This window comes from Fukomys damarensis, unplaced genomic scaffold, assembly GCF_012274545.1.
Source record: "Fukomys damarensis isolate Sample0158 unplaced genomic scaffold, DMR_v1.0_HiC HiC_scaffold_20, whole genome shotgun sequence".
NCBI classification, from domain to species: Eukaryota; Metazoa; Chordata; class Mammalia; order Rodentia; family Bathyergidae; genus Fukomys; species Fukomys damarensis.
The window spans coordinates 41,701,532-41,727,278 of NW_022900932.1; the positions used below are offsets into that span (position 1 = coordinate 41,701,532).

The 25,747-nt window shown below is 38.0% G+C and overlaps 1 protein-coding gene across 3 annotated transcripts in view; it reads right to left on the reverse strand.

Annotated features, from left to right (window-relative positions):
- Ide (insulin degrading enzyme) overlaps nucleotides 1-25,747 on the reverse strand; it is an 87,848-nt gene that overhangs the window by 7,649 nt on the left and 54,452 nt on the right. For 2 of the 3 annotated variants that reach the window (XM_019208671.2, XM_010632098.3), the window contains exons 12-21: nucleotides 25,571-25,673; nucleotides 22,807-22,929; nucleotides 19,889-19,971; nucleotides 15,352-15,496; nucleotides 12,460-12,570; nucleotides 11,385-11,505; nucleotides 7,163-7,254; nucleotides 6,134-6,245; nucleotides 2,911-3,078; nucleotides 1,355-1,627 (exon numbers count right to left, since the gene is read on the reverse strand). In XM_019208671.2, coding sequence (XP_019064216.1) covers nucleotides 1,355-1,627; nucleotides 2,911-3,078; nucleotides 6,134-6,245; nucleotides 7,163-7,254; nucleotides 11,385-11,505; nucleotides 12,460-12,570; nucleotides 15,352-15,496; nucleotides 19,889-19,971; nucleotides 22,807-22,929; nucleotides 25,571-25,673 — 1,331 coding nt within the window. Of the gene's footprint in view, nucleotides 1-1,354; nucleotides 1,628-2,910; nucleotides 3,079-6,133; nucleotides 6,246-7,162; nucleotides 7,255-11,384; nucleotides 11,506-12,459; nucleotides 12,571-14,725; nucleotides 14,871-15,351; nucleotides 15,497-19,888; nucleotides 19,972-22,806; nucleotides 22,930-25,570; nucleotides 25,674-25,747 lie in introns of all 3 variants that reach the window. The other variant, XM_019208670.2, reaches the window with a different exon arrangement.

A 25,747-nucleotide genomic window follows, 5' to 3' on the forward strand; every position in this document is an offset into this window, starting at 1 on the left:
AAAAAAGGTGAGAGAATGAAAAGATGAAAACAAAGTGTTTGTAGATGGGGAGGGGAGGAGGGGCTGAAGGGAGGGCAGAGGTAAGGGGAAAAAATGAGAATCAAGACTTGTCATGTAGAGGTACAAGATCCCAACAATGAATGTAACTGTACTGTATACCTAAAATGTACCAATAAACTCAATTAAAGCTGAAAAAAAAAAAGTAATATACTTCACTCTAAAACTCTCAAGTATCCATATTTTTTAATTAATTAATTAATTAATTTGTTTGTTTATTCTTGTGCCAGGGATCAAACTCAGGTCCTTGTGCTTGCGGAGCAGGCGGTGGAACCACTGAGTTAAATCCCCGGCCTCAAGTATCCATATTTTAGAACAACTTCTCTAAGAGCTCTGCTCTTACAAATTGGAAGGGAACAGATTTCAAGTAAAAGTAAGTGGATGGGATGCACTTGGGAAGAGCTGTGGCTTAGAAATCATGCCAGCCTAGGCTCACATCCTGGCTCTGTGTTACGTGCTGCTGGATCTTGGATTCGTTACTTCAGCTGTTCTAAGCTTTGGTTTCCTCATGTGGAAACTGGAGACAATAACTACTTGGTAAGGCTGATCTGAGGGTTAAGAAAATGACATCTGATGATAACATGATGCGCGGCACATGGAAAGTGTCCAATCATTAACAGTAGTTCTAGTGGTGCCATTGCCTGCCTGGCAAGTGTAAGGTCCTGAGTTCAATCCCCAGTTTTGCCCCCCTCCAAAAAAAAAGTGGATTCAACTGCTAGAATCAAAGGCAAGAACACCGAAGCCCAAAAAGTGATGAGGCCAACATGTTCAGCTTATTGGTGTTAGAATAAGAACACAACTCAAGTGTGGCTTAGTTAAACTCTATTCCAGAGGAAAGTGAAAGAAAGTGAATGGGAGGCTTTGGGAAGCAAACCTCTTCCGATCCTGAAAGCAGGGATACATCTTTGGAGATTTCTAAAGCCAAATGTTTGAACTCCTGTAATTTTAGGGCAGCACTTGCCTCAAGGGAGTTCAATCTACAAGTTTTTCACTTTTTCAGTGTTATTGGAAATAGATGCCTATGTATCTGTGCTTAGTGATAATATAAAAATAGCGAAATTAGGTTTGTTATTAATACACTAATGTGATATAGGTAGATTCAGCTCTGGTTTTGGAGGAGAAGAGGAGATAAATATTTCTAGCAGGAAATGGTTATTGCATTAAATAACGGATCTTTAGAAGTCCTACCAATACTGAAATATCACCTACGAAATGCACACTATTTTATAGAATTGTTTCAGTGTTCTCACATTTTAAATTTAAATGCTATAAACACTGGGCTCTAATTTCAGCTTACCTCTGTCAAAATTGTACTGCTGAGAGATGATCTCCCCCCAGTATTTAGCACACTCTGCAGACAGCTTCTTTGGTTTGTCTAGTCGACGAATTGCTAATGCCTGAATATGTTTTTGGAAGGCCTCTTCTGTCATGTCTTCTATGGACTTTTCCATGGTAATCAAAAAAGCTTCCACCCTGCTTTCCAGGTAGTGAGGAGGCTTTTCTGACTGGATGATGAATCGCAAGCCCTGTATGCCATTGGCTCGACGTGGCCCACTGAAGACAATGTAGCCTGAAACACAAACCCGGTAAGTCGACATCTTGATGTCTGAGACTCAGGTCACTTTTCATCTCTCAGGGGGAATAAAATGTACTACTGAACTTTAGATTTACCTCTGAAAACCATCAGCAGTTAAGAGAGTCTCAGTTCCTAAAGATTGAGCAGATTAGTTTCCTGAAGAGTAGTCAGAAAATTGTGGATGACCTTTTACTTCTTAGAAAAAAAGCCCAATACTATTCATCACTCAACTCCTCACTCTCTGAGATAATCCCCATCAATCTAAACGGAAGTTATTCCCATTCCCATGAAATGCTGTGCTCATTTTCATCCCATACTCAATGTCCTAATTCTCTGTTTTAACAGCTAAAGTCCTTATATGAACCTAGCTTTATTACTGCATTTGTTAGATAACCTGTTCTTAGACCACTGGTATCTTATGAGCCCACACACTGCCACGTTTCAACACCTTTTCTAAACTGAGCTCTTTTCTTGCTTCCTTCAGCTGCTGCACACTGATCTATCAATCTACCACCTCTCATAACTTTAGGGCCTCCGGGTCCTACTCCAAGGAAGTTATTATCTTCAGCCTAGCTTTACAGTTTGAATACCCATACATTACCATATTGTACTATAATATTCCTTTATAGGTCAGCCATCTGATTTGATTATGCTCTCCTTAAAGGGAAAGACTATCCCTAACTTACCCATTTGTCTAGCGCCTAGCATGATGATTATTTTTTTAAAAATGATAAGTACCTGGAGACTCACTCAAATCCTTTTTCACTGGTTTTTCCCTGCCATTACGGGGTCTTCTTTGAACATCTCCCCTCACTGATCAAACCTGTCCAGATCTTTAAGTCTTCTAACAGTGCCTAAAATTCTGCAAACACTGAGTACCTTCTATGATATGTGTCCGGGCTTGGGATACAGAGAACAGTAACAATTCTGGTCCTCCTGAAACTCAAACTTTGGTGACTCTAAGAGCCTCTGGAAGGCTTGCTTCCTATCTTGCTGCCCATAAGTCTGTCCTTATTATCTTCTACTCCCTAACATGTCTTCTTTATGGACATGTTTATAATATGAAGACGGTGCCATCTGCTTTAAAGTCTGTAAGATACTGACTGCTTATTTTTTAGGAATGGAGTCCCTGGGAACAAAGCTTGCACAAGTCTCTTTGAATAGAGCATGCCTGATGCACAGTGCCAGGTGATCCTACATGTGGACAATGTTTTTGGAGGACAAAGGTTAGTGATTAAGGTTTAGAATATCCTACTAGTCCCCAGCTTCCTTCTCACCCAGCTGCTCCTTGGTGCGCAGGGTGTTGAAACAAGGTTCAGAGATAATCTGACAGAAGAGTTCCAGAAACATGTTCTCTGAGGTGCTCTGCATGTCTGTTTGGTAGTATATCTCGATACCACAATTATTGTGAACTTCATTCCTCTGCTGATACACAAACCATCCTCCTAGGAAGTTTCAAAAAGACAGCAACAGGTTAAAAAAATTATTTAGGGTTAAAAACGTCAATGCTATGCTTGCTCACTTTTTTTTTTTTGGTACCAGGGATCAAACTCAGGACCTTGCACTTCTGAGGCAGGTGGCGGCACCACTGAGCTAAATCCCCAGCCCATCTTGCTCACTCTTAGATATAACTTTCTGATTGTAAACTGGCAGAAGAGGGAGGGGTACTTGGACTGTAAGTCCTGCCCTTTCCACTTCTAGCCTTTTCATACATATTCCAAAATGTTATCTCCTTCACAGTTTATGATATTTTTCTTTTAAAACTGTAAATGTCTTTCCATGAAGAATTAAGTGAAGGATTATTTCAGGCATGCACGCCTGATCACTTGGCTAAATCAAAATAATTTAACACCCAGTAATTTGAGAATGGGACATAAATTGGGCTATGTTGGAGTGTGAGACTTGTAGGAGGACACTCAAGAGGTCAGAGAGTCTTAGGAGAGGGAAGAGAAAGGAAAACAGAATAAAAGAGGCATGAAAGATAATTATCACTTGGATTTTTTTTGTTTTTTTTTTGAGACAGGGTCTCTCTATGTAGTTCAGGCTGGTTTTGAAACCATTATGTAGCCCAAGCTGGCCTAAAAATTTAGTGATCCTCCTGCTGCAACCTCCTGGAGTGCTGGGATTACAGGCGTGCAGCACCACGTCCATTAAGTTTAGTTTGTATACTGTCCATATTTCGCCCGAAGACAAATGCTGTGGGTTTTTGTTGTTGTTGTTATTGTCGTTTTTTTAAAATCTTGGGTGCTAGAAATTGAACCCAGGATCTTGCACATGGTAAATAAATGTTCCACAACTGAGTTACATCCGCAATGCTATAGCTCTCGCAAAACAAATCCCATCCTTCCTTTCTGCTCTGTCTGTAGCAATTGAGGGACAAACAAGAAATATGCAATAAGCCATTTCCAGCTTTGTGAAGACTGGAAAAGAAGAGATGTGTTCAAGTATTCAGCAAAGATATCCTGAGACATCCTTGAGATATTTTACTAGCTACTTAAACGAGCCAGATGCAGACCCCAGCATTGTGAAATGTACAGTCTAATAAGACTGTCATGCACCTTACTCCAAATGCAAGAGCAGAAGGCCTGAGTAGTTTTAGTAGAAGTTCAGAAAACTGCTGGATTGCTTCTTGGCCTTTTGGCTAAGATCAAATGTAGAAAACTGCTGGAATCTCAGAGGCAGAAGTGAATACTTCTAGATAGTAGTTTTAGAAAAAGTTTAGGGGCTGCAATAGTTTGGATCTTGACTATCCCCCAGAGGTCCACATGTTGAAGGCTTAATCCCTAGCATGTGGCATTACTGGGAGGTAGAGGAACCTTCAGGAAGTGGGGCCTAGAGGAAGGAAGTTAAACCATGGGTTAAGCCATGGGGGGGCATGTCCTTGAAAGGGATACTAGGACTTTGGCCTCCTTTCTACCTCTCTGGGCTGCCATGAGATGAGGGATTTCACCCCCACATGTTCTCACCATGCTGTGCTACCTTCTACAGGCCTAAAAACAGTCCAATAAACCACACCAAAACTGTGAGCCAAAATAAACCTTTTCCCCTTATAAGTCGCTTTATCTCAGGTATTTTGTCACAGTGATGGAAAGCTGATCACTAATATGGTGGAGTAGGTAGCTTATATAATAGGCCTCGAAGGAGGAAAAGGGTGTAGACACAGGCTCATAAGGAAGAGGGGGGAAAGAAAGGGGAACAGGGCAGGAAGAAAGAGAAGAAAGAAGGGGGAAGGGGGAAGGGAAGAAAGGATGAAATAGCTGCGGGAAAAAAACAAAAATGATACTCTCATATTTGGTCCAATATACTTCCCATTATACAGTTTTGAACAATCATGAAATAATGACTAATTAGTTTTTATATAAAAAAACTACTCTTAATGTAAAAGTAACAACATTGAAAAAAAAAATTCTTTTAATTTTATTGGTACATTTAATGTATACAATATAATGACAGTTGTTGGAAATTTGTACCTTTACATAATCAATCTTGGTTCTTATTTTTTCCCCATTTCCCTGCCCTCCCTCAACTCCTCCCTCCCTTCCTATCTACAAAGACTTTGTTTCCATTATTTTTCATTTTCTCCTATTAATTCCATTCCCTTCCTTCCTTTCCCTCAAAATAAATTCTTCATCTTAATCCCCTATAAAATAAATTTTTGATGAATACATGTTGTTCTGCTTTGTGACTTTCCTAAAACTATTTCTGCTAAAGATTCCTGAGATTCCAATGAAATGCTATGATTCTAGCTAGCCTGCTTCTTTCTCTTTCTCTCGTCATCACTGCTCTAGATTAACACTTTGTAGAAATGAAACTTTCTGGTACATATATTTTTCTCTCCCCTCCCCCATCTTGATTTCAACAGGGATTAAGGTCTGCAGAGGCAACCAAAGTCCTGAGTTTGCTTCCAAGTACCAGAAAAAAAAAGAAAATAGGGTCTTGCTGTGTAGTTCAGGCTGGCGTTGAAACCGCTATGTAGGTCTGGGGATGTAGCTCATCAGTGCACACCTGCCTGGAAAGTGCAAGGTCCTGAATTTGCTCCCCGATGCATGCAGGGTGGGGATGGGGTGATATCAGTATATAGCCCAGGCCAATATCAAATTTGCCACAGTAGTCTTCCCTCAGTCTTGCAAGTGCTGGGATCATAGGCATACCTCACCACACCTGGCTTTAGCTTTCATTTTTTTATAAACTTTATTTCAGACTTTGGTCAATATTTCTTTAGTTTTGTGGTACTTCCTAACTCCCCAGTGCTCAAGTTCCAGTAAATTCCACTATTATTCTCTTCAAAATTATTGACTACTTCCAATTTCATATTTTTGGCTCTCCCATCAGAATATTTTTTGGCAGAATTATTTATTTCTAATTATATTTCTATAAATAGTAGGGAATATCTCAGTGAATCGTTACCGTAAAACAATATATTACCATATAAATGAACTGAATCACCCATATTACAATATCAAAGTCATCCATATCCAAAGTCGTAACAGTTCAACTTACTGTCAGGTAGCTGAACTTCTCTATACCGAACTAGCTGACTTGGAAGGAGAGGTTTTGTATGAGCATGTTCAATAAGGGTATCTTCAACCATCTGCATAATTCCTAATGCAGCCTGGGGAAAAAGACATCATAGCACATTACAAAAAACAAAAACATACATACCTTGTCTGTGCAAATAAAAACCACTGCATTGGATAGTCCGTTAAAATATGAAAACAATATGTTTATAAAATAAAGTAACTTAAACACAAAAAATGGATTTTAAAATCTTAAATTCACTTACTCCTATTTAAATGGATTAAAACTGAATTTGCCAGCCAATATGGTAGTAGTGAAGAGAAACAGGACAATCATCTACCTTGTCTATGATGTTGGGAAAAAGGTAGTGCCAAAGTTGGAGATGTACTGGTAATAGAAAGTTGTTTCCAAGAAAATGTCTTGACCACAGATATCTGGGGTCACAGCAAAGTTGAAGAGGTTACTGTGAAATAACTTGGGCAAGAATTATGTCTCTGCCACTTATTAGCATCTGGCATTGAGCATATTGTTTTGGAGGTAGTATAACACAGTGGTGGAGAGTAAGGGCCCTTCAGATAGACGGTCGTGGAAATTTTGTAGTATTTTCTGTGTGCTAAGAGAACTTGGCATGTACTACTAATCCTTACAGCCCATTAAATGGAACACAGTTCAGACATTTACGTAAGACTTCATATCTAATATTTGGCAGGGTCAGGACTTGAATGCAGGCTGGCTGATTCCACAATATGTGATCCTATACAAAGTAGGGATAGTTATTCCCATTTCTTCCTATGACTGCACAGATGTTGACGACAGCAGAGGAGACAGTGAGGAAAAGTAGGTCTCAGTTAACCATCATCATTCTGTCCCCTTTATCTTCTTCTACCTTCCTCCATAGAACAGAGAAGCTGGAGTGAGCTTTAATGAGCTTATCCCTGCGCTGGTTAACAGTCTTGACACAGACTAGAGGAAAAATACTTTGTATAAGGATCCACAATCACACCTACTCACCTGCTTTGTTATGTTTCCATGAACGAGGGCTTCAATGTGCAGCCGCGACAGGAGCTGAGGTATGAAGGCCTTAAGGCGAAGAAGGGTGACATCTATAAAGTAGTAAGAAATATTAAGCTCTACATATAAGTTTAAAAAATAAACAAGCAAATAAAAACTTCATATAGTATTTGAGATAACTTGAGACTAGAAAAGACTTGCAAAAGTACTAGAGTTCCTTTATACCCTTCACCCAGTTTTCTCTAATGTTAATATCTTTTGTAACCATAATATGATGATCAAATCTACACAATGAACACAGATACTATAGTATTAATGGAAGTACAGGCTCTATGTAGATAACACTTTTTCTACCAATGACTTTTGTTCTGTTATAGGACCTAGTCTAAATTCCCATATTACATTTAGCTGCCAAGCATCCTTAGTGTCCTCCAAGAGGTGATGACTTCTCAGACTTTCTTGTCTTTCATGACCTTACGACTTTTGGAGAGTACTGTATAGTTATTTTATAGAAAGTCCTTCATCTGGGTTGTTTAGCATTTTCTCAGAATTAGGTTGCATTTATGTGTTTCTAGGAAGAATGCGCTACAGAGGTAATGTGCCCTTCTCCGTGCCTCACGTCAGTGGTAAACAAGGTTGATATGCTGTAGCGATGGCTATGTTAACACTGATCACTTAGTGAAGGAAGGGTCTGACAGACGGCTTCACTATAAATGTACTATTTTATCATTCTGGTTATAATGGAGTAACTTGTGTATGCTCTACGTGCAATCCGAAAACTCCACCTGCCCACCAGTTTTCCCCACTGCAATCAGCATCTATTTGGGGGAAAATAATTTGTGATAATATAGATATTTTTGTTTCTCCTTAAATTTTACTAATTTTAGTATCATCTGGTGGAAACTGTGGTAATTATTACTATGGTGTCCTAATGGTCATTTTTTTTATTTCTCCTATTCCTTTTTTACATATGTTGATTTATATTTTCTGTAAGAGTTAATTGCTCTCTATTAGGGTAATAAATGCTACAGGTGGTACCCACCAGTCGTTACTACAATTAGTAACTAAAAATCTATGGAAAGGCATGGGAAGGCAAATAGTAAATTACTTATTATGGGTTAGGCATTTTATATGTGATGTCTTTTAATCTATAAAGTATATACTATTACTTTTTTTTTTTTTTTTTTTTTTAAATGTGTGTGTGTGGTACCGGGGATCGAACTCAGGCCCTTTGCTTGCAAGGCACACAGTGGAACCACTGAGCCAAATCCCCGGCCCCTATTACCTACGTTTTAAAGGTGAGAAAGCTCAAGAAATTTTGTTTCTTATGTAAAGTCATTAAGCTAGTAATTGCGAAATGGAATCTAAGCATCAGTGTGACCCTCACTCTACTCCACCGCATTGCCTCAGGGGCCCCTTTATGAGATCCCCCAAGTCTCTGCAGACTTCCAGCACAACATTCAACCCGCCTCCCACCCCCACTGAAATCACTGGCTTCTATTTATGCTTCACCATTAGACTGGAGCCCTTTAACTCCCCAGAAATGCTGTCTAATTGATAGCTTTTTATCTTGGGAGTGCAGCCAGGTGCATGGCAGGCAGGCAGCAAATGTTGTTGGACCATACTAAACTCTGAGGTTCTTGCTGTCTTGGCACCTGGGTAGCTGAATGACTTAAAAGACCAGGGTAGCGAGGCAGGGGAGCCAGCATCAGATACTGAGTTATCTCTAAAGTAAGCCACACTAGCATCCTACATTACTGTATCATAATCCAGAAGATTATTTATTACAGTTCAGAGTTTTAATGAAAAAAATTACTGTCTCTTTAAAAATACATTTTAGGAAGGTTTCATATGCCCATGAGATACTCTAGAGCTTATTCTTCTTAAAATTAACGTGCCAAGTTGCCCAAATTCTAATGAAGGAGGAAAAACTAAAGACTTCCACTTTTTGATTATGTTGAAAATAAGTTGTTTCTTGAAAACATATTTAAAGTCAATTATATGGCGTCCTTTTTAAAAAGTCAAAAGTTCATTATTAACTGCACATGACTCATAAGCATTTTGGAAAGAAAAACATAAAACCATTCAGATTAAAATGTATCTGCTCCAATTAATGAATTTTGTAATCTATCTTCCTACCCAATGCCTGAGGCAATTAAAAAAATGATGACTTTCAGTACTTGCTCTTGATATGTCACTGCAGTTATCAAAAACACAATTTAAAGTGCGCTGCACCCCAATTATTGAACTTTTGTGATTATACTATGTAAAAGAGAAAAGACTACAAAGAGGGGATGTTCTTCTCCCCTTGGAAGTGCAGGTGTTTATATAGTAATGCATTAACTATGACATATGCCTCATTTCTTCAAACTGTTTTAAAATATCTTGTCAGTGAGATTTCACTATGTAACCCTATGGTAGCTTTCATATACCTGCAACAGAGCTAAAAATGAAATAAATGTTTAAAAATTGATTTTCTCAAACTCTTGGGGCCCAGATATGTTTTAAGTATTCAGAACCCTATAGATTTTGGAATAGTAATTTTGTGCATGGACCATATATTACACACCACTTAAAGCATACTTAAAATATTAATATCTCTGTTCTAAAAACATGAAAATTCATACATAATTGCATGCCACTTCAGTCCTTGTTTTTAACCAAATAAATGCTGGCATCAAAAAAAAAAAAACCAAAAAAAAACAAAAAACCACAATTTATATACTAAGGGCTTGTAATAAATGCTCATTAAAATTGAATAAAATTTTTCTCTTAAATTGCCTTTTTTGGGGGGCTGGGGGTAGTACTTGGCTTTCAACTGAGTTACATCCCCAACTTTTATTTATTTTTATTCTTCACCCTAGCTTTAAAAAAATTTTTTTTGAGGCAGGATATTGCTAAATGTCCCAGACAGGATTCAAACTTGATCCTCCTGCCTCTTCCTGCCAGAATGCTGGAATTACACTGGCTAAATTGTATTTTTGTTTTTGAGACAGGGTCTCACTACATAGTTTAGACTACTCATAGTCCAGGATGGCCTCAAACTTACAATGATCCTCCTGTCTCAGCCTCCCAAGTGCTGGGATTACAGGTGTGCACCACCATGCCCAGCTCTGCATTTTACTTCTTATTGTTGGGCAGGTAGCAAACATTAACTGGTGAAGAGTAATGTAAGGAAATGAAAAATATAAAACAATAATGAAAGGTAACATCGTTTACATTCTTTCCGTTATTAGCAACCCTGAAAGAATTTCCATTTCTTGATTTTTTTTCTTTTTTTTTTTTTTGGTAGCAGGGATTGAAATTGGGACCTTGTACTTGCAAGTCAAGTGGCGGAACCACTGAGCTAAATCCCCAGCAAGAACTTCCATTTCATTCAATGGGAATCCAACAGACATACACAGAGGGCATAATATAGTAGATACTAAGTAAAAGGGATGAAATGAAGACATAATAACTGCCCTCAAAGAATTCAGGACTGGGCCTAGGATTTAGCTCAGTGGTTCTACCACCTGCTTCTCAAGAGCAAGGTCTTGATTTCAATCCCCAGTACAAAATAAAAATAATAATAATTCAGGAATTACTTTCAGGCAAAACTCCTCAGAACTGCTAGCACTGTGGTGGTGCACACTTGTAATCTCAGCACTTGTAAAGCTGAGGCAGGAGGATTACCATGAGTTTGAGGCCAGCCTGTGCTACCTAGCAAGCTTAAAGGCTAGATTGAACTATATCGTGAGACCCTGCCTCAAAAACCAAAAAACAAACAAAAAAGATTTTAGGGGAAAAAAACAAGGGGCCAGCCTTTAGGTTTTACCCACTAGTTTCTAACTGAACTGAACAACTATGAAGATGCCAGGGCATGAAAACGTGCCTAGCCCTTCTCGGTGATAAGCCATTCAAGCGTAGTCCATTTTTTCCTTCTGAAGAGTTCAACATTCACAAGGGAAATGATTGGGTCAGAGCAACTGGTCATCTGCAGAAACCAAGAACAATAATAACTAACTACGTGGGTACAGGTTGAAAATAACAGATGGGGTTAAAGTGCCCGAATGCACATGCCTCTTCAAAGGCCAACATTATTTTCATGAAAATTATGCACAGCTGGATTAAACAGAACTACAGGTTATTAAAAAATATAAATACCTGGTATTAGAATAAACCAAAAAGACCCTAATTAAAATGGAAGAAAGCATTAGGTTCTAGAAAGAGTAGAAGGTCTCACCATCTAGGGCATCCTTTAACTCGTCTTTAGTCCAGGCCACTTCGGTCATCAGCAAGCGGAGGTAGTACATGGCGTGCTGGTGAGGCTGTTCAGCCCGGAAATTGTTAAGAGACCGCATATACTAGTGCAAGCAGACAGGGGTTCATTACTTTTATAAACCTTTTAAAAATCATTTCAAAAGACTTCGTTTTGTATAAATTATGTTACTGGGATACAGTATATTTCCCAGTTAATGGGAAGTTATATATTTAAGAATGGGACCTATTCCTTTCCAAACCCTTAAACTAAAGGGCACACTTTTCCATTGTCCTGGCTACATCTTTACTCCTGGCTTCTGACATGTACTGTAAATGCGTTCTCTGTAGGAAATCATTTTATTGTTTTGAGGAGAGATGAGGTCCTAGAGATGAACCCAGGGCCTGGCCCATGCTAGGCAAGTGCTCTACCATTGAGCTAGGTCCCCAGCTACTATGGGAATCTTTCATCTCTCAGAAAGTTATCCTAATTTCTCAGGGACAATGTCTTTTGGCATAAGGCCATCTTAAGGTCATAAGGTCATGTTAAAAGTCTTGATAAGTAACTAACAAGGACAGGTACATATTGGATCTTAACGGAAGATTAATGGTAGTTTTCCATGGTGTACAATGAAGGTCACGGTTTACCTGTGAAAGTAGCGATCCATCCCAGATTTGCAATACTAGTCCAAAAAGGGATGGATTTAAGTGGAAGATACATCAAACCTAAATAGTGTACACCAATGTGACAAAGCTCTTGAGGCAGGCTGACCTTAGACTACTCAAATGTATTTATCTGAAATAAAGGTTGGGATGAAATCTGTAAAATATCTCAGACTACTACTGAGTGCTTCTCTTTGAAAGTTAGTACTGCAGCTGACTAGCTCTTGAAGCCCACGGAAAAGAGGGCCACTGGAGTCTGGTAGGCTTTCTTTGTGAGTATAGGGTTAGCAATGAGAAAGTGAGAGGAATGCAATAGGATTATGAATGTTTCCTATGCTCTAATCCCCTAATATTATTTTATGAATTAAAAAAATATAAAAATGAGTGAGAAAACTTACTGCTTCTTTGATAATTTCAAATCTTTTTTTATCGATCTCAAAAGTAGCCATTTTCTCAGTAATCTTCTTTAGCAAAATTGGCTGCTTGTCATTGTAACCTTTCACAGAGAGCTACGGAAAGAGTGAAAGGTATTAAGAGTAAAAAAAAAAAAAAAAAGAATTCCAACAACCTCCAAATAAACATCTTAAACTTGATTTTTAAATCAAGAAAACCCCAAAACTTAGAAAACTCCAATGTCAAGCATATTAAAATAAAAATGAAAAAAGAAACAATGAATTTAACTTCTCATAAATAGTTTAACACTGAGGAAGATAACATTAACCATCTTTATATTAATAGCCAACAGCGTAATTTCACTTTTCCTAAATAACTGAAGTAGATAAACTCACCTAATGCTAAACTATGGTGACACACACTACATCACATCAAACTTAATTATAGAATGTGTTTAATTTTAATTAATTTATTTTTGGAGCTGGGGTTGAACCCAAGGTCTTTACATCCCTACCTTTTTTTCTTACTTTTTATTTTTGAGACAGGGTGTTGCTAAGTTGCTCGGGCTGTGCTGAAACTTTTGATCCTCCTGCCTCAGCCTCTCAGAGTGCTGGGATTAGGGGTGCGTGGCACCATACCTGGTGAGAATGTGTTGAATTTTATCTTTTTTTAGTTTTGAGGATTAGAGCCAGAATATTGTACATGCTAAGTACATACTCTACCATTGAGCTACTACCCTTAGTCCCTAAGTTTTATCTTAAGAATTTCTTATGAATGATAGCTTTCAAGTTTTTATAGGTATATTAAAAAGGTAAAGATAGTAGAGGACTGTTACATAATTATTGGACATGTACCAAAATATATTCATATATATATTTTGTTTGTTTTGTTTTTTAGTACCAGGGATCAAACTCAGGACTTTGTACTTGCAAGGCAGGTGAAGCACCACTGAGCTAAATCCTCAGCCCTACACATACATATTTTAAAAAAATAAACTTTGGAGAAATTAGGCAACCTGGATTTTATATTACATGGCATAGTGCTATTCACTCAGTGTTACTCAATAAGAAGCCACAATTCTAACCATTTTCATATTTGATGAGTTTTGCTGATGTCCCAAAAGCCAATGGCAAAGCACCAATATAGATCCTCAGAATTTTGCCTTAGGATAATTTACATTCTCTGAAAGATCCACATTTTGAAAAGCAGGGAATGGGGAATGACTACATTCCCACACCATGGCACCCGAAGCAGTAATGACACCAGAGTACCTAGGAAAGTCTCTAGCCTGTGAAGAATGACAGAAAAGAACCTCAGTAGGAATAAAGGCCACTGGCCATGTAAAACACATCCTGTAACACAGGAACTGGGTTGACAATAAGCAGAATGCTTATTTTATCATAAACAAAAATTATTTGATAATATTCTGCTAAAAGTCAATAGCAAAAAGTAGAAAATAAATTACTTTTTATTGGAGTTCATTTTTATCTCCAAGTCTGAAAATGTCTGTAGATGCTGAGAATGATCAAATTATATTCATTCTTATGTATCGTTTTAAACAAAATCTACCAGAAAATTATTTATGTACAGGTAAGAGCCACTTAAAAACAAGTTAAAAAACCTAAAACTTTTGTATTGGGATTAAAAAAAAAAAAACACTCAGAAATGCTCTAATTTTAGGTTTTTACTAAAACATATTTTCCAAAAAAGTGAAGCTGAATATTTATCTTAAAAGGAATGTTAATTTGGAACTGAGATATGGTCAAGTTTGGAAAAATACTAGTTATTTCTTGGGATGCATTTAATAATACTTATTTTAAAGCACATGTAGTTAATAATTAATGCATGCTACAAAATAAATTGTTAAATGTATTTGAACAATGGAACTTTCTACTACGGTCCACAAAAATAAAGGTTATACGTAAGTGAAATTTAAGCACCACAACAATAACTATGGATATTTTCAAATTATAGATGGTAGAGTGCAAAAATATATAGAAAGAAAGAAAAACATGCTTTCAGGATTAGTATGTTAAACATCTCAAGCAGAACATGCAAATAAATGTAGCACACATGTATGGTCACAAAATGCAGTTAGCTTTACTAAGGCATCCGTGGAACCACTACTAATCTGAGTTCTTTAATTACAAAAAAAGGTGCAAAAAAAAGATCAAATGTCTTATTTAAAAATGCAGAAGTTAATAGTTTTCCCAAGTTCAACATAATGCTTAAACGGTGTGGTGCCTTTTCTTTGGTTTTCATTTTACTTACAAGTATTGCATTCATTCCTGATGCAATGTCATAGCTCAAACCTGAGAGGCGTGCTGCATATGTATACTCTTTTAAATCATCCTTCAATAACCTGATAAACAGGTATGTCATGTTGCAATGGAGAGGATCAGCATAAATGTAGCGACTAACAAAAAGAAAAACAAAAGAAATGCTTTGATACCTCAAGCAATGGCATGATAATGAAGAAACATGACTGAAGAGTATGGATATGCAGCCTCATGATCTGGATTTCTAGGGAAATAGTACAAGCCAACCTTATGCTTTACAAAGAGAACACTTAATTCTCTTTTGCCAAACATCAAGACTTCAGATATAGAAAGAGTGTGATTTAAACCTAGAGTCCAATTTTGTTGGAGGAGAAGGCAATATGATGAAAGATGTTAAAGAAAACAAAGAAATCAAGAAAAATCTGCATAATATGAATGATATATAGTGGAATACTTAAAATAAGAGCTAACTTAAAAATTAAAACAATGAGAAAATGATTAGCCATAAAGATTTTTTTAAAAAAAGAAATTAAACTCATACCCTCAGTCAAAAATGCTTCCATCAAATCAATATAAAAAATGTTGATGAGTGGAAGGCTCTAAGACATGGGTACTTACATACATCCCATAGATGGTATTTTGGAGGTCATAGCTCAAGCCTGCTAGCTCTGCTGCATATGCATACTCGTTGAGTGAATCTTTGAGGAGCTCAAGGTACAAATAGGCCATGTTACAGTGCAAAGGGTCCACATAAGCAAATGGGCTGGAAAAAAATGTTGACAATAAAATAGCTGATTTATTACTTCCCAATGTGATGTGGCCTTTTGAGATGGATCGAGAAATGAAATATCAATTAATATAGTTTCCTGAACGTATGGCTGAATTCTCAAGTCTGTTTCTTGTCATGGGGAAAAAAAGAAAAGAGATGTCTAAAAAATGAAGCCTGAATAATGCCATGTATGTGTACTGGTGGAAGTGAAGAGGGAGAAAGAACCGCTTACCCCAGATGGTGTGGTACAACTGACAAGACAGAAACACAAGGCAGTAAGAGGGAAGGGGCTAAAACACTGTGTAGTGGGTTGACTAATGGTTAACTTGTAAGCCCCAACTGACCCCAATCACTGTGGTCTGGGTGTGGAGGATCCACCTGAAGATTGTTACCAAGAGCCATAAAAAGAACTGGCGGGGAAGATCTTGACCAGTTGATTTTCTAGGAGAAGCTTGCTGCAGGTGGTTTTTCTGACATGAACTAGGCTGTTCTCATCGGAGGAGGAGCTCAGGACCTTGCTTTCACTGGGAATGACTGCTGCTTTCTTCAGGGGAGCTCTGATCTTTACCGTTAGCATCACTTCCTGGCTCTAATGTGGATCCCTCATCTTGGTGGTACAGATCCTTCATCTTGTGAGCACAGATTTTCCGCTACTGGCCTTTGGACCTTCCAGGGTGCAGATCTTCAATAGGACAAGCATGAGACATTGCTGTGGGCTCTAGGCCTCTGGCTGGACTCGAGGAGGACATTGCCTTGGACTAAGCTGGACTTGTGTGGGAAACTGCTGGGATCTAGGCCCTCAGCTGAATGCTTTGGGCTTCTAGTTTACGGTTAATCTCTGGCACTCCTTTGCATTTGACACTTGGGGTAATTATCATAAAATAACCTTATAAATTATGTGTCCTGTATTTAATGCATACCCTTACCCAGTCCTGCTGACTACAACAATATGCCTGTCCTCAGGCTAATGGAGGAAGCATGGCTGCTGGAGATGCTACAGCATTTGCATGTCTTTTTTTCTTTCTCTAATCAAGTCACATCCTTGGTGGATAGGAATATGAGGTGCAGAAATTAGTGTGCTATAAAGTTAAATAAATAAATAAATATATACAGACATACACATATATAGCAACTATGAAACTAAAAGTGAAAACTATGAAAAATTGTAAAAATATTATCTTATCCCTGAGTCTTCCCTCAAATCAATAAAGTTACAGAAGAATCAGTAAAATACTTTATTAATTCTATCATATAACTGCACCTAAAATTAGGGAAAAAAATAAAATAGAAAAATATTTAAGAAAGAGTAACAAAATAGAAAAAACAAACAGAGTACATAAGAGGTAAACAGAACCAGAGATCAACTTTCACATTCCAGATAAGAAAATAAAGAAAATGTTCATTTTCCAGGCAGGCAGGAAACCTAACTTCCTCAGGTCACCTGGGCTGGCCAGAGCAGAGCGGATTTAAGTGCAAGTTAAATGGCCTCCTCATTTGACTATATGACACTGCTTACCTTTATCACAAGCAAGTAAAGGATTCATTCATTCAATATCTATCACATGCTTACTACAGTGCTAGGCTCATCTCTAAGCACTGAGAATTAAGAAAGAACAAATCAGGCAAAGTCCCTGATTTTACACACCTTACAGTCTAGTCAGAGAAGAAAAGTAATAAATTGAAACCTGATATATCAGATGGTGACAGTGCTATGAAGAAAAATTAAACTGAGCAAGAGGAAGAGGAATGATGGGTGGCAGCAGCAGAGAGAAAGAGTGCTAGTTTATAGAAGATGGTTAATCAGGCCCCTCTGATAATGCTGACCTCTGGGTCTCCACCTGAAGGAAGCCAGACAGCAAGCCCTGTGGAACTGGGGGTGGGGTGGGGTGAGAACATTCCAGGATGAAGGGACCGCTAGTGCTGCACACCAGGCAGCTACCTGATGGGTTTGTTCGGCAGCAAACAAACTGCTTCACTCTATTTGTAGCACAGTAAATATAAATAAATATAATATGATGTACTGATAGTAAAGTCAACAATTGTATCAAAGTTGATAATAAACCAACAATAGAGGTAAAATGCTTAGTCATTTAGGCAACTAAAATTCAAGAGAAAATTGTACATCTATCACATTATACGGCTAGAAAATCTACAAGTATGATCTGCTATTTAATTGTTTAAAACATTATACATATTAATAAAATGATGTTCTTTAGGCCAACAATAGCTCAGAAATTTAAAACATGATTCATGAAAATAAAATCATTAAAACAAAGGCGTTGTCAGCCCCACAGGCAACTGTACAATTTTAGGAGGAAGTGAAAAGCCAGAAGAGCCAAGTTTGGGATCTCAAAGGCACATGAGTCACACTCAGGATATAATTCCAACAACTGTCCTAAGATAGTACATTCACATTGCTTTAGGCCCCAGCTAATTTTTTTTTTCCTTGTGCCAGGGATTCAACGCAGTACCTTGTGCTTGTGAGGCAGGCTGAGTGCCACTGATCTAAATCCCCAGCCAATTTTTTCCCACATTGTGGGTTGTCCCTTCACTCTGTTGGTGGTTTCTCTTCCTGTGTAGAAGCTTTTTTTTTTTTTTTTTTTTTTGTACCAGGAATTGAACTCCAGACCTTATGCTTGTGAGGCAGGCGGCGGAACAGCTCAGAACAGCTGAGCTAAATCCCCAGCCCCCAAGCTAATTTTTTAAAGACAATATAATTCAACTGTAATACATAAACTCTGGTTCATTTGTTATTTTAAAAAATATTATTTTGTAGTCAAATACTACTACATGCTTGAATATGTAAAGGCTGATCACAAGTTTGTAGAAACCGTAACTAGCCAGGCATGGTGGTACACACCTATAATCCTACTGCTCTGGGGGCTGAGGCAGAAGGATCACAAGTTTGAGCCCAGCTTGGGAAATTCAGAGAAACCTTATTTAAAAAACAAACTAAACCACCCCCTCCCCAAAAGAAAACCTTCATTAAAATGTACAAGAAACCCAATAGCAGTTACCTCTGGGAAGACCCAGACAAGCGATAGGAGATAAGGATTTGCTGGAAGCAAATGTTTTCAGTTCTAGCAATTGTGCTAGGCAGTTCAAAGAACACAAAAATGTTAAATAATCTTTCAAAAGGCATTCCAAAGAAATTCATAAGCATAGCAGCAAAATGGAAAAGTAGTGACAAGCTGCTTAGAGTGTTAAGAATATCACTTTTAACTGTCAAAAATAAAACAAGCTTCTATAATGCTCTTGACCAACAATAAGTCATGACCAGACAGCCCAGGATTGATGTTAAAAATTGTTTTTACATCTCAGCACAGTTCTAGAACATATGTATAGTATATCTAATGCTATAAGACACAGAATGTATTCCCTGCAATCTGCACAAGTTTATTGATGGAGTATTAACTATTCAGAGATTCTTTTTACCTCTTCCAAAACACTTAATACACACCTCATTCTAATTTCATGTCAAGACAACCAAATAATGAAAAGCTAATTAAAAAGCTGATCATCAGCTTGAACATTATTAATGAGAGGTCTATTTCACAGACTACTACATTTTAGAAATATAGTTATAAAGTATCTAATTACAAAGTATATACTTAACCACATAAATAAAAGGAGACAGAGATGAATTGAAGATGCATGGAGAAATCACTGCAACAGTAGCATTATTCATAAACTTTAATAAACATCATCTTCTTTTAGTTATTTTTTTCCCCAGTTCTAAGGCTAAAACCTAGGGTCTTGTACATGGAAGGCAAGCATTATACCTCTGAGCTACACTTCCAACTCTTGTTTTATTTTATTTTTAATATAGGGTCTTGCCTTGAACTCCTGATCCTCCTGCCTCAGCCTCCAGGGTAGTTGGTATTACAGGAGTGTGCCACTATGCTCAGCCCTACTTATTAAACAATTTTAAAGTACTCAAACCAGAGAAAGATCCAGATACTTAAAAAGCTGAAAAGGATTTAAGTTCATTTTATAACTACGACTCCTTCTGGGCAAGTTCCAGGAAAATAAAACTGAAAAAGCCCAAAATACCCCAAATTATTATTATTTTCTCAATGAATCTTCTGGGTTTGATAGTCTCTCCAGATTCCAAAATCCTGAAGGATAGGAAGGTCCTTCTAATAATAGCTAACATAAATCATTTCAGTTAAAGGGCACATTCATTATTGGAAAGAAAGATGTTATCAATAAGTTGAGTTAATTAATAACTTAGAACAATAGTTCTTAGCAGCAGCATTCTCCCATCTAGGCAAAATAACTCTTAATTCTTTTTATTTCTAGACCTGGATGCTCAAGAAGGAACAAAAACTTAACAAAAGTAACTTGATTTTTTATTAGTTTTATAGCTAGAAGCTTATTACATACCTGAAAAATTCAAAGTTGAGACAAGCCTTTGGCAAAAAAAACTTATCATCTTGTTTGAACCACAGTTTGCTCATGGCTGTATCCTGTAATGGAGACACAACTGGGTTAGAGAAATAAAGGCACATGCAGATAAAGTGTTCAATCAAATCATCACTCAAGAGGAGGATGAGAAGACCAGGTGCAGAGGTACACTCCTGAAATGCCAGTTATTTGGGAGTCAGTCACAGGAGAATCACAAGATTGAGGCCAGCTTTAGCAACTTGGGATGACCTTGTTTGAAAAGATATAACAAAACAACAACAAAAGAAAGAAAAAGAGAGAAAGAAAGACAGACAGCTAGGGATGTAGCTCAGCACTTGCTTAGCATGCACAGCATCTGGGTTTAATCCTCAGTACCAGAGTTAGTAAGTAGAAAGCTGGAGAGAAGACTGCTGACTCCACCAATAGCTCGGAATCAGCCTTCTGTATCCCCTCAAGATGAAGGCACAGTAGGAAGAGACAGACTGGAAAACCAATAGCAGCTGTCCTGTCCTCAGTCTTCTTTTTTTTGTTTTGTTTGGTATTGGGGATAGAACTCAGGCCCTTGCGCTTGCGATGCAGTGGGTGGAACCACTGAGCCAAATCCCTGGCCTGTGTCCTCAATCTTCTGAGCACTGGGAGGCAGACAGATGCTGGGACTCCTTTGCAGAGGACATGTGGTAGCCAGCCTCCACGTTGGCCTCCACCATCACTGCCTGCTGGGATTTACAACTTTGTGCAGTCCCCTACCCGCAGTGAACTAGTTAGTTTGCTTAAATAAAAGAATATAACAGAACAATATCTCTGAGATTCAATTTTAACAGACTCTGTGGTTTCCTTTGTTTTTTTGGAACTCACTATGTAGCCCAGGTTGGTCTTGAACTCACAGCAATCCTCCTGCCTCAGCCTCCCGAGTGCTGGGATCACAGGCGTGCACCACCACACCCAGCTTATGGTTTCTATCTTGATCACTCACTTTTCCCTTTTGGATCAATCACTTTGGGGGAGCCAGGTGTCATTTCAAGCAAATCTACAGAGAGGTCTGTGTGGTGAAGAACTTAGACCTGCCATCAACCTCACAGGTGACCTTGGCAGAGATATCTACACTTTTTAGTTGAGCCTGCAGATGACCAAAACCTTGGCCAACAGCTTGACTACAACCTCATTATACAACCCAAGACAGAAATACTAATTATGACACTTCTGGATTCTTGACCCTCAGAAACTACATATTAGTGTAATACTCATTGTTTTAAACTGCTAAATTTTGGAATAATTTCTTATGTAGCAATGGAAAATTAAAATAGCCAATAATGGATAGTCACTACCTTGACTTTCATTCTGCTTATGTCTTACTAAGAAACACCTTAGATATTCACTTGAAACTACCTTGAAACTCTGGCAAGAGATATACTGATTTAATGTTCTCCTGAGTTTACTCTGAGAAGACTGATTTAAAATAGATAGCCAAGGACTCTCCAGGGCACAGACTGTGTGCTTAGCATGTGCAAAACCCTAGGTTTGATCCCCAGCATACATACCAAAAAGCAAACAAAAACAAATAAACTCGAATAAAGAAGCTTCCTTTTATAAGCTAATACATAAGTTATTAAAATGAGTTTCTTTTTCTTTTTAAGGAAATATAGTTATCTCATTAATCTAATTGCTAGTTACTCTTAAATTAACTTTCATATTCCTAAACACTGATTCTTATCTCACTGATTTAATTTTAATATAAGGCCATTTGAAGAAGACAAAAAAACAACAAAAAAACTCTGTCTTTATAGTCATTTTTAGTATTTAAATTTAGAAAGGAGAATGTGCTACAATAATTTGATTTTTTTTAACACTCTTTACCCAAAGTGTGAAATAATAATGATATGAAAAGAATATTCTAAACTGGGGATGGTGGTGCACACCTGAAGTACCAGCACTCTAGAAGCTGAGGCAGGAGGATCATAAATTCAAAGCCACCCTGGGCTACACAGGGAAGTCCCAGGCCAACCTGAACTACACAGTTAGACCCTGTCTCACAACAAACAAACAAACAAACAAGAACATTCTGAAAAAGAGGGGAAAAATCAATTTCTTAGTCACCCTCCCCACTGACTTGGAACACCATTAGCTTTATACAGCCACTGTGTTGCAAAGAGAATTTTTTTTTTTTGCACTGGGAATGGAACTTGGGACCTTGTGCTTGCGAGGCCGGTGGTGGAACAACTGAGCTAAACCTCTGGCCCAAAGAGAATTTTTTTAAGGGAGGGAAATCCAACAGCTTCCTTTGGACAGGCTCTTCCTCAGGCTATAGACATTCTTTTTTTATCTCTAACTTTCATTATGCAGCATAAACCTACTTTCTTTCTGCATCTTCAATGAATATGGAAAGAGGCTAATTAACTTTCAACAGACTTATGATCATAGCCCAGACATTTTTTTTCTCCTGAAAAGACAGCGTTTCTCTAGATTCTACATTGTTTAGTAGTTTTGTTTGCCTGCTTTAACATTTTTTACCTTTTAATATTCTTGCTTTTGTTCTGTAATATTATTGACATCTCTTAGGATGTGAGCCTCTCAAATCAACAAAATATTCAATATAAAAATTATTCCTCTTCTTCCATGGAGTCCCCCCGCCCATTTAAAACTACTAATTTTGTACAGGCATACACCTGTAATCCCAGCTACTTGGGAGGCAGAGGCAGGAAGATCACTTGATCCCAGGAATTTGATACCAGTCTGGGCAACACAGTAAGATTTCATATTAAAAAAAGAAAAAAAATAACCAATTCAACATATTACCTTAACCAAGACCTGTCATGTAAAGGTACAAGATTCCAATGATGAATGAATGTAACTGTATAGTATACTTTAAAAGTACCAATAAACTCAATTTAAAAAATTACCTTAATAAGAGCAGGGTATGGTGTGGCTTCTTTTTCTAATGCTACAATCTCAAAATTCGTGGGAATAAATTCATTCTTTGTTGGAAGTTTAAATTTCCCATTTAAGTCAGCATTTTGCCATTTCTGGATGAATAAAACACACACACACATATAAAAGCAATTAGAATCTGACCCAAAAGTTTAAAACAGTATCCTACCTCAATATTCAAACAAGTATCAAGGAGATAAATGTCACATGGCATTCTTGTCCATCATATATAAAGGGGCTACAGCCAGGATTTGTTGATGGGCTTTCCTGAAACCTGAATTGGTCTTTTTTTTTGGCGGGGGGGTTACCAGGGATTGAACTTGGGTCCTTGCGCTTGCAAGGCAGGCCACCAAACCGCTGAGCTAAATCCCCGGCCCCTGGTCTTTCTAGTATTAATGAAGACTTTCCATTTAGCTATGTCTATCTTTCCTTTCCACGTCTCCAAAATGACCTCAGGTGTTACAGTTTGGGTCTAGATGTCCCCCCAAAGCCTCATGAGGTGGCTGAATCTAGAGTGTATGATGCTGGGATTAAAGGCATGTGCTTACTAAACCAGTACACTAATTAGTTTGGTACCACCCTAATACCGGTAGTCTAAGTAAAATAAAAAGGGCAGAAAGATGCTGCTAAACTCTTGCTTTTGTCACCTTCTGCTGCCATGAAACTGTTGCCCTTCTGCCACCCTGTTTTGGAGACAGCTAATTATGAATCGAAACCTCTACAAACTATAAGCCAAATAAACCTTTCCCCCTTTAACTTTTGGTGTGAGGTATTTTGTCTCAGCAAGGACAGGAAAGTAACCAACACATCGGGTTAATGAGCAATCTGAAACTGTATAACACAGAGGAGCTGGTCCACACAAACATCAGGTTTGTTCTGGGTCTTTAAACAATACAGTATAACCTGTAAAAGGGACATATTCCACAACTCACAGACCACACATCATTTATATAAGAATTGTACTTTCGGCTATGTTACGTTACTTCTATGTGTGGCCTGAAAGCCTCAAGGGGGCTTCTTTCATTTTAGTAGTTCTTAAGGCCTGGCCCACATCTCTCCCAGATGACCACATGGATTTTGAAGTGAACCAGCAGTTCAAGACAAAGTTAAGGACAAAGTGAGATTTCAGTTTAGATTAGCACAAGCCACAAACTGGATCTGTTATGAGCTGGTTCCAAAAGCTAAGCGGGATAGAATAGAGACCACCGATTGTTGAACCCTAATTTACATTTGTTTCTATTATTTCAAACAAACAAACAAGGGTAAGTGACTTATGGCATATGCTTGGGGATTTTACAGCTTGGTTTTGGTCCACGTATGTCACTTGACACAGGGATGGTGAAGACGCTTGGCATTACTTAAGCTGCAGTTAAGTCTCCAGAACAGTTAAGGAGAAGGAAACAGCAAACTATTTCACTGCTGAACTCCCAGATAATTTTTTTTTAAACTTCGCATTCAGACCGGGGCATGATGGCTTGAAAATTTGATGCCAGCCTGGTCAACTTAGCAAGATCCTAACCAAAAAAGGGGGTGGGTACTGTAGCTTAGTGGTAAAGTGCTTGAAGAGCATGCACAAAGCCCTGCATTTGAACCACACGTGGTACCATTAAAAAAAAAATTAAAACTATATAGTCTGTCTGTCTATCTATCTTTATCTCCATACCCATCCTATTAAAGCAAGTTTGTTAAGGTTGTGGTTTGGTGAATAGGAAAGTTCTCTTATTTTAGGAATATTTCAGACCCAGTATTAATTCATGGGAGATCAGTTTCCCTCATAGTTTAAAAAGATGGATTTGTGTATACTCCAGAGGGCTTCGGTTGATCTCTTCCTAAACTATGAGTATGTCAGAGACCCCTAAAGTACAATGATTCTTTTTCTTAAATTATGTCTTTTTTCTGTATTCTTATTACATAGGTGCATTTAAAAAATATTCATTTGAGTTTAATTAGAAACTATTCAATTTGGTTTCTGCTATTTCCCCATAAGTAATGGACCCCTAATGGAGAACCAAAAGAGTAAGAAAGAGAAAGAAGGAAGGAAGGGAGTGAGAGAGGGTGGGCAAGAGAGAAAGTATTAAGAAGATAAAACTCAAAAGCAAAATCTTGACTACTGATGAATGTGGTAAAATGAATGCGGCAATACAAATACACCTGCTTTGAAATTGTAATTCTCTTGTGTTAATAAGAATGACAACAACAAAACCAATGATATGAGTATACAGTATAATACTTCCAAAGTACAGTAAGAAAACATCATGAATTCAGGAGAGCACTCCCAGGTGGTGTTTCTTCCAAGACCATGAACCCTCTGGAGCCCCCACATCTGTCATTTGTGCTTCCTATTTCCTCACCTGTTCTTGGCTTTCTCATGGTCTTTTGCTTCTCTGTCTACTCCGTACTTCAGTGTTGTTTAACTACGTAAGGCTAGGTGTCCGCATTACAGCCTGGTATTTAGGCAGACACATGAGAAGACGGCCACATCGGCCGGAGATTTAGCTCAGTGGTTCCCTTCATGTCTTGCAAGCAGAGGGATGGTGGGGGGAGAAGGCCATTTCTTTTCCTGAGGCAACAACCTAAACTTAAAATCTTCCAGCTCCTGTTCACTCCTCTCAGGACAGTACAGTCAACACTAAGCTGTTACTCTCTACACAGTGGGCCCTGAGTTGGTAGTTCTAAGGAGCTTGTGCTTTCATGGTTCCTCACATGGCAGGCTTATGAACAGATGAGTTTACCTACCTTAATGACTTCATCTGAAATAGCTTCTTGTTTGTATTGGGTTCCATACCACTCTTCTGTGCGATCAGTTTTCCCTTCAAAAGATTTGGAAACAATTGCAACCCTAGAGGTATAAGGAAAAATATTAAGTAAGTTAAAAAAAAAGAAAATAGTAAACTTATGTTATACACATACATA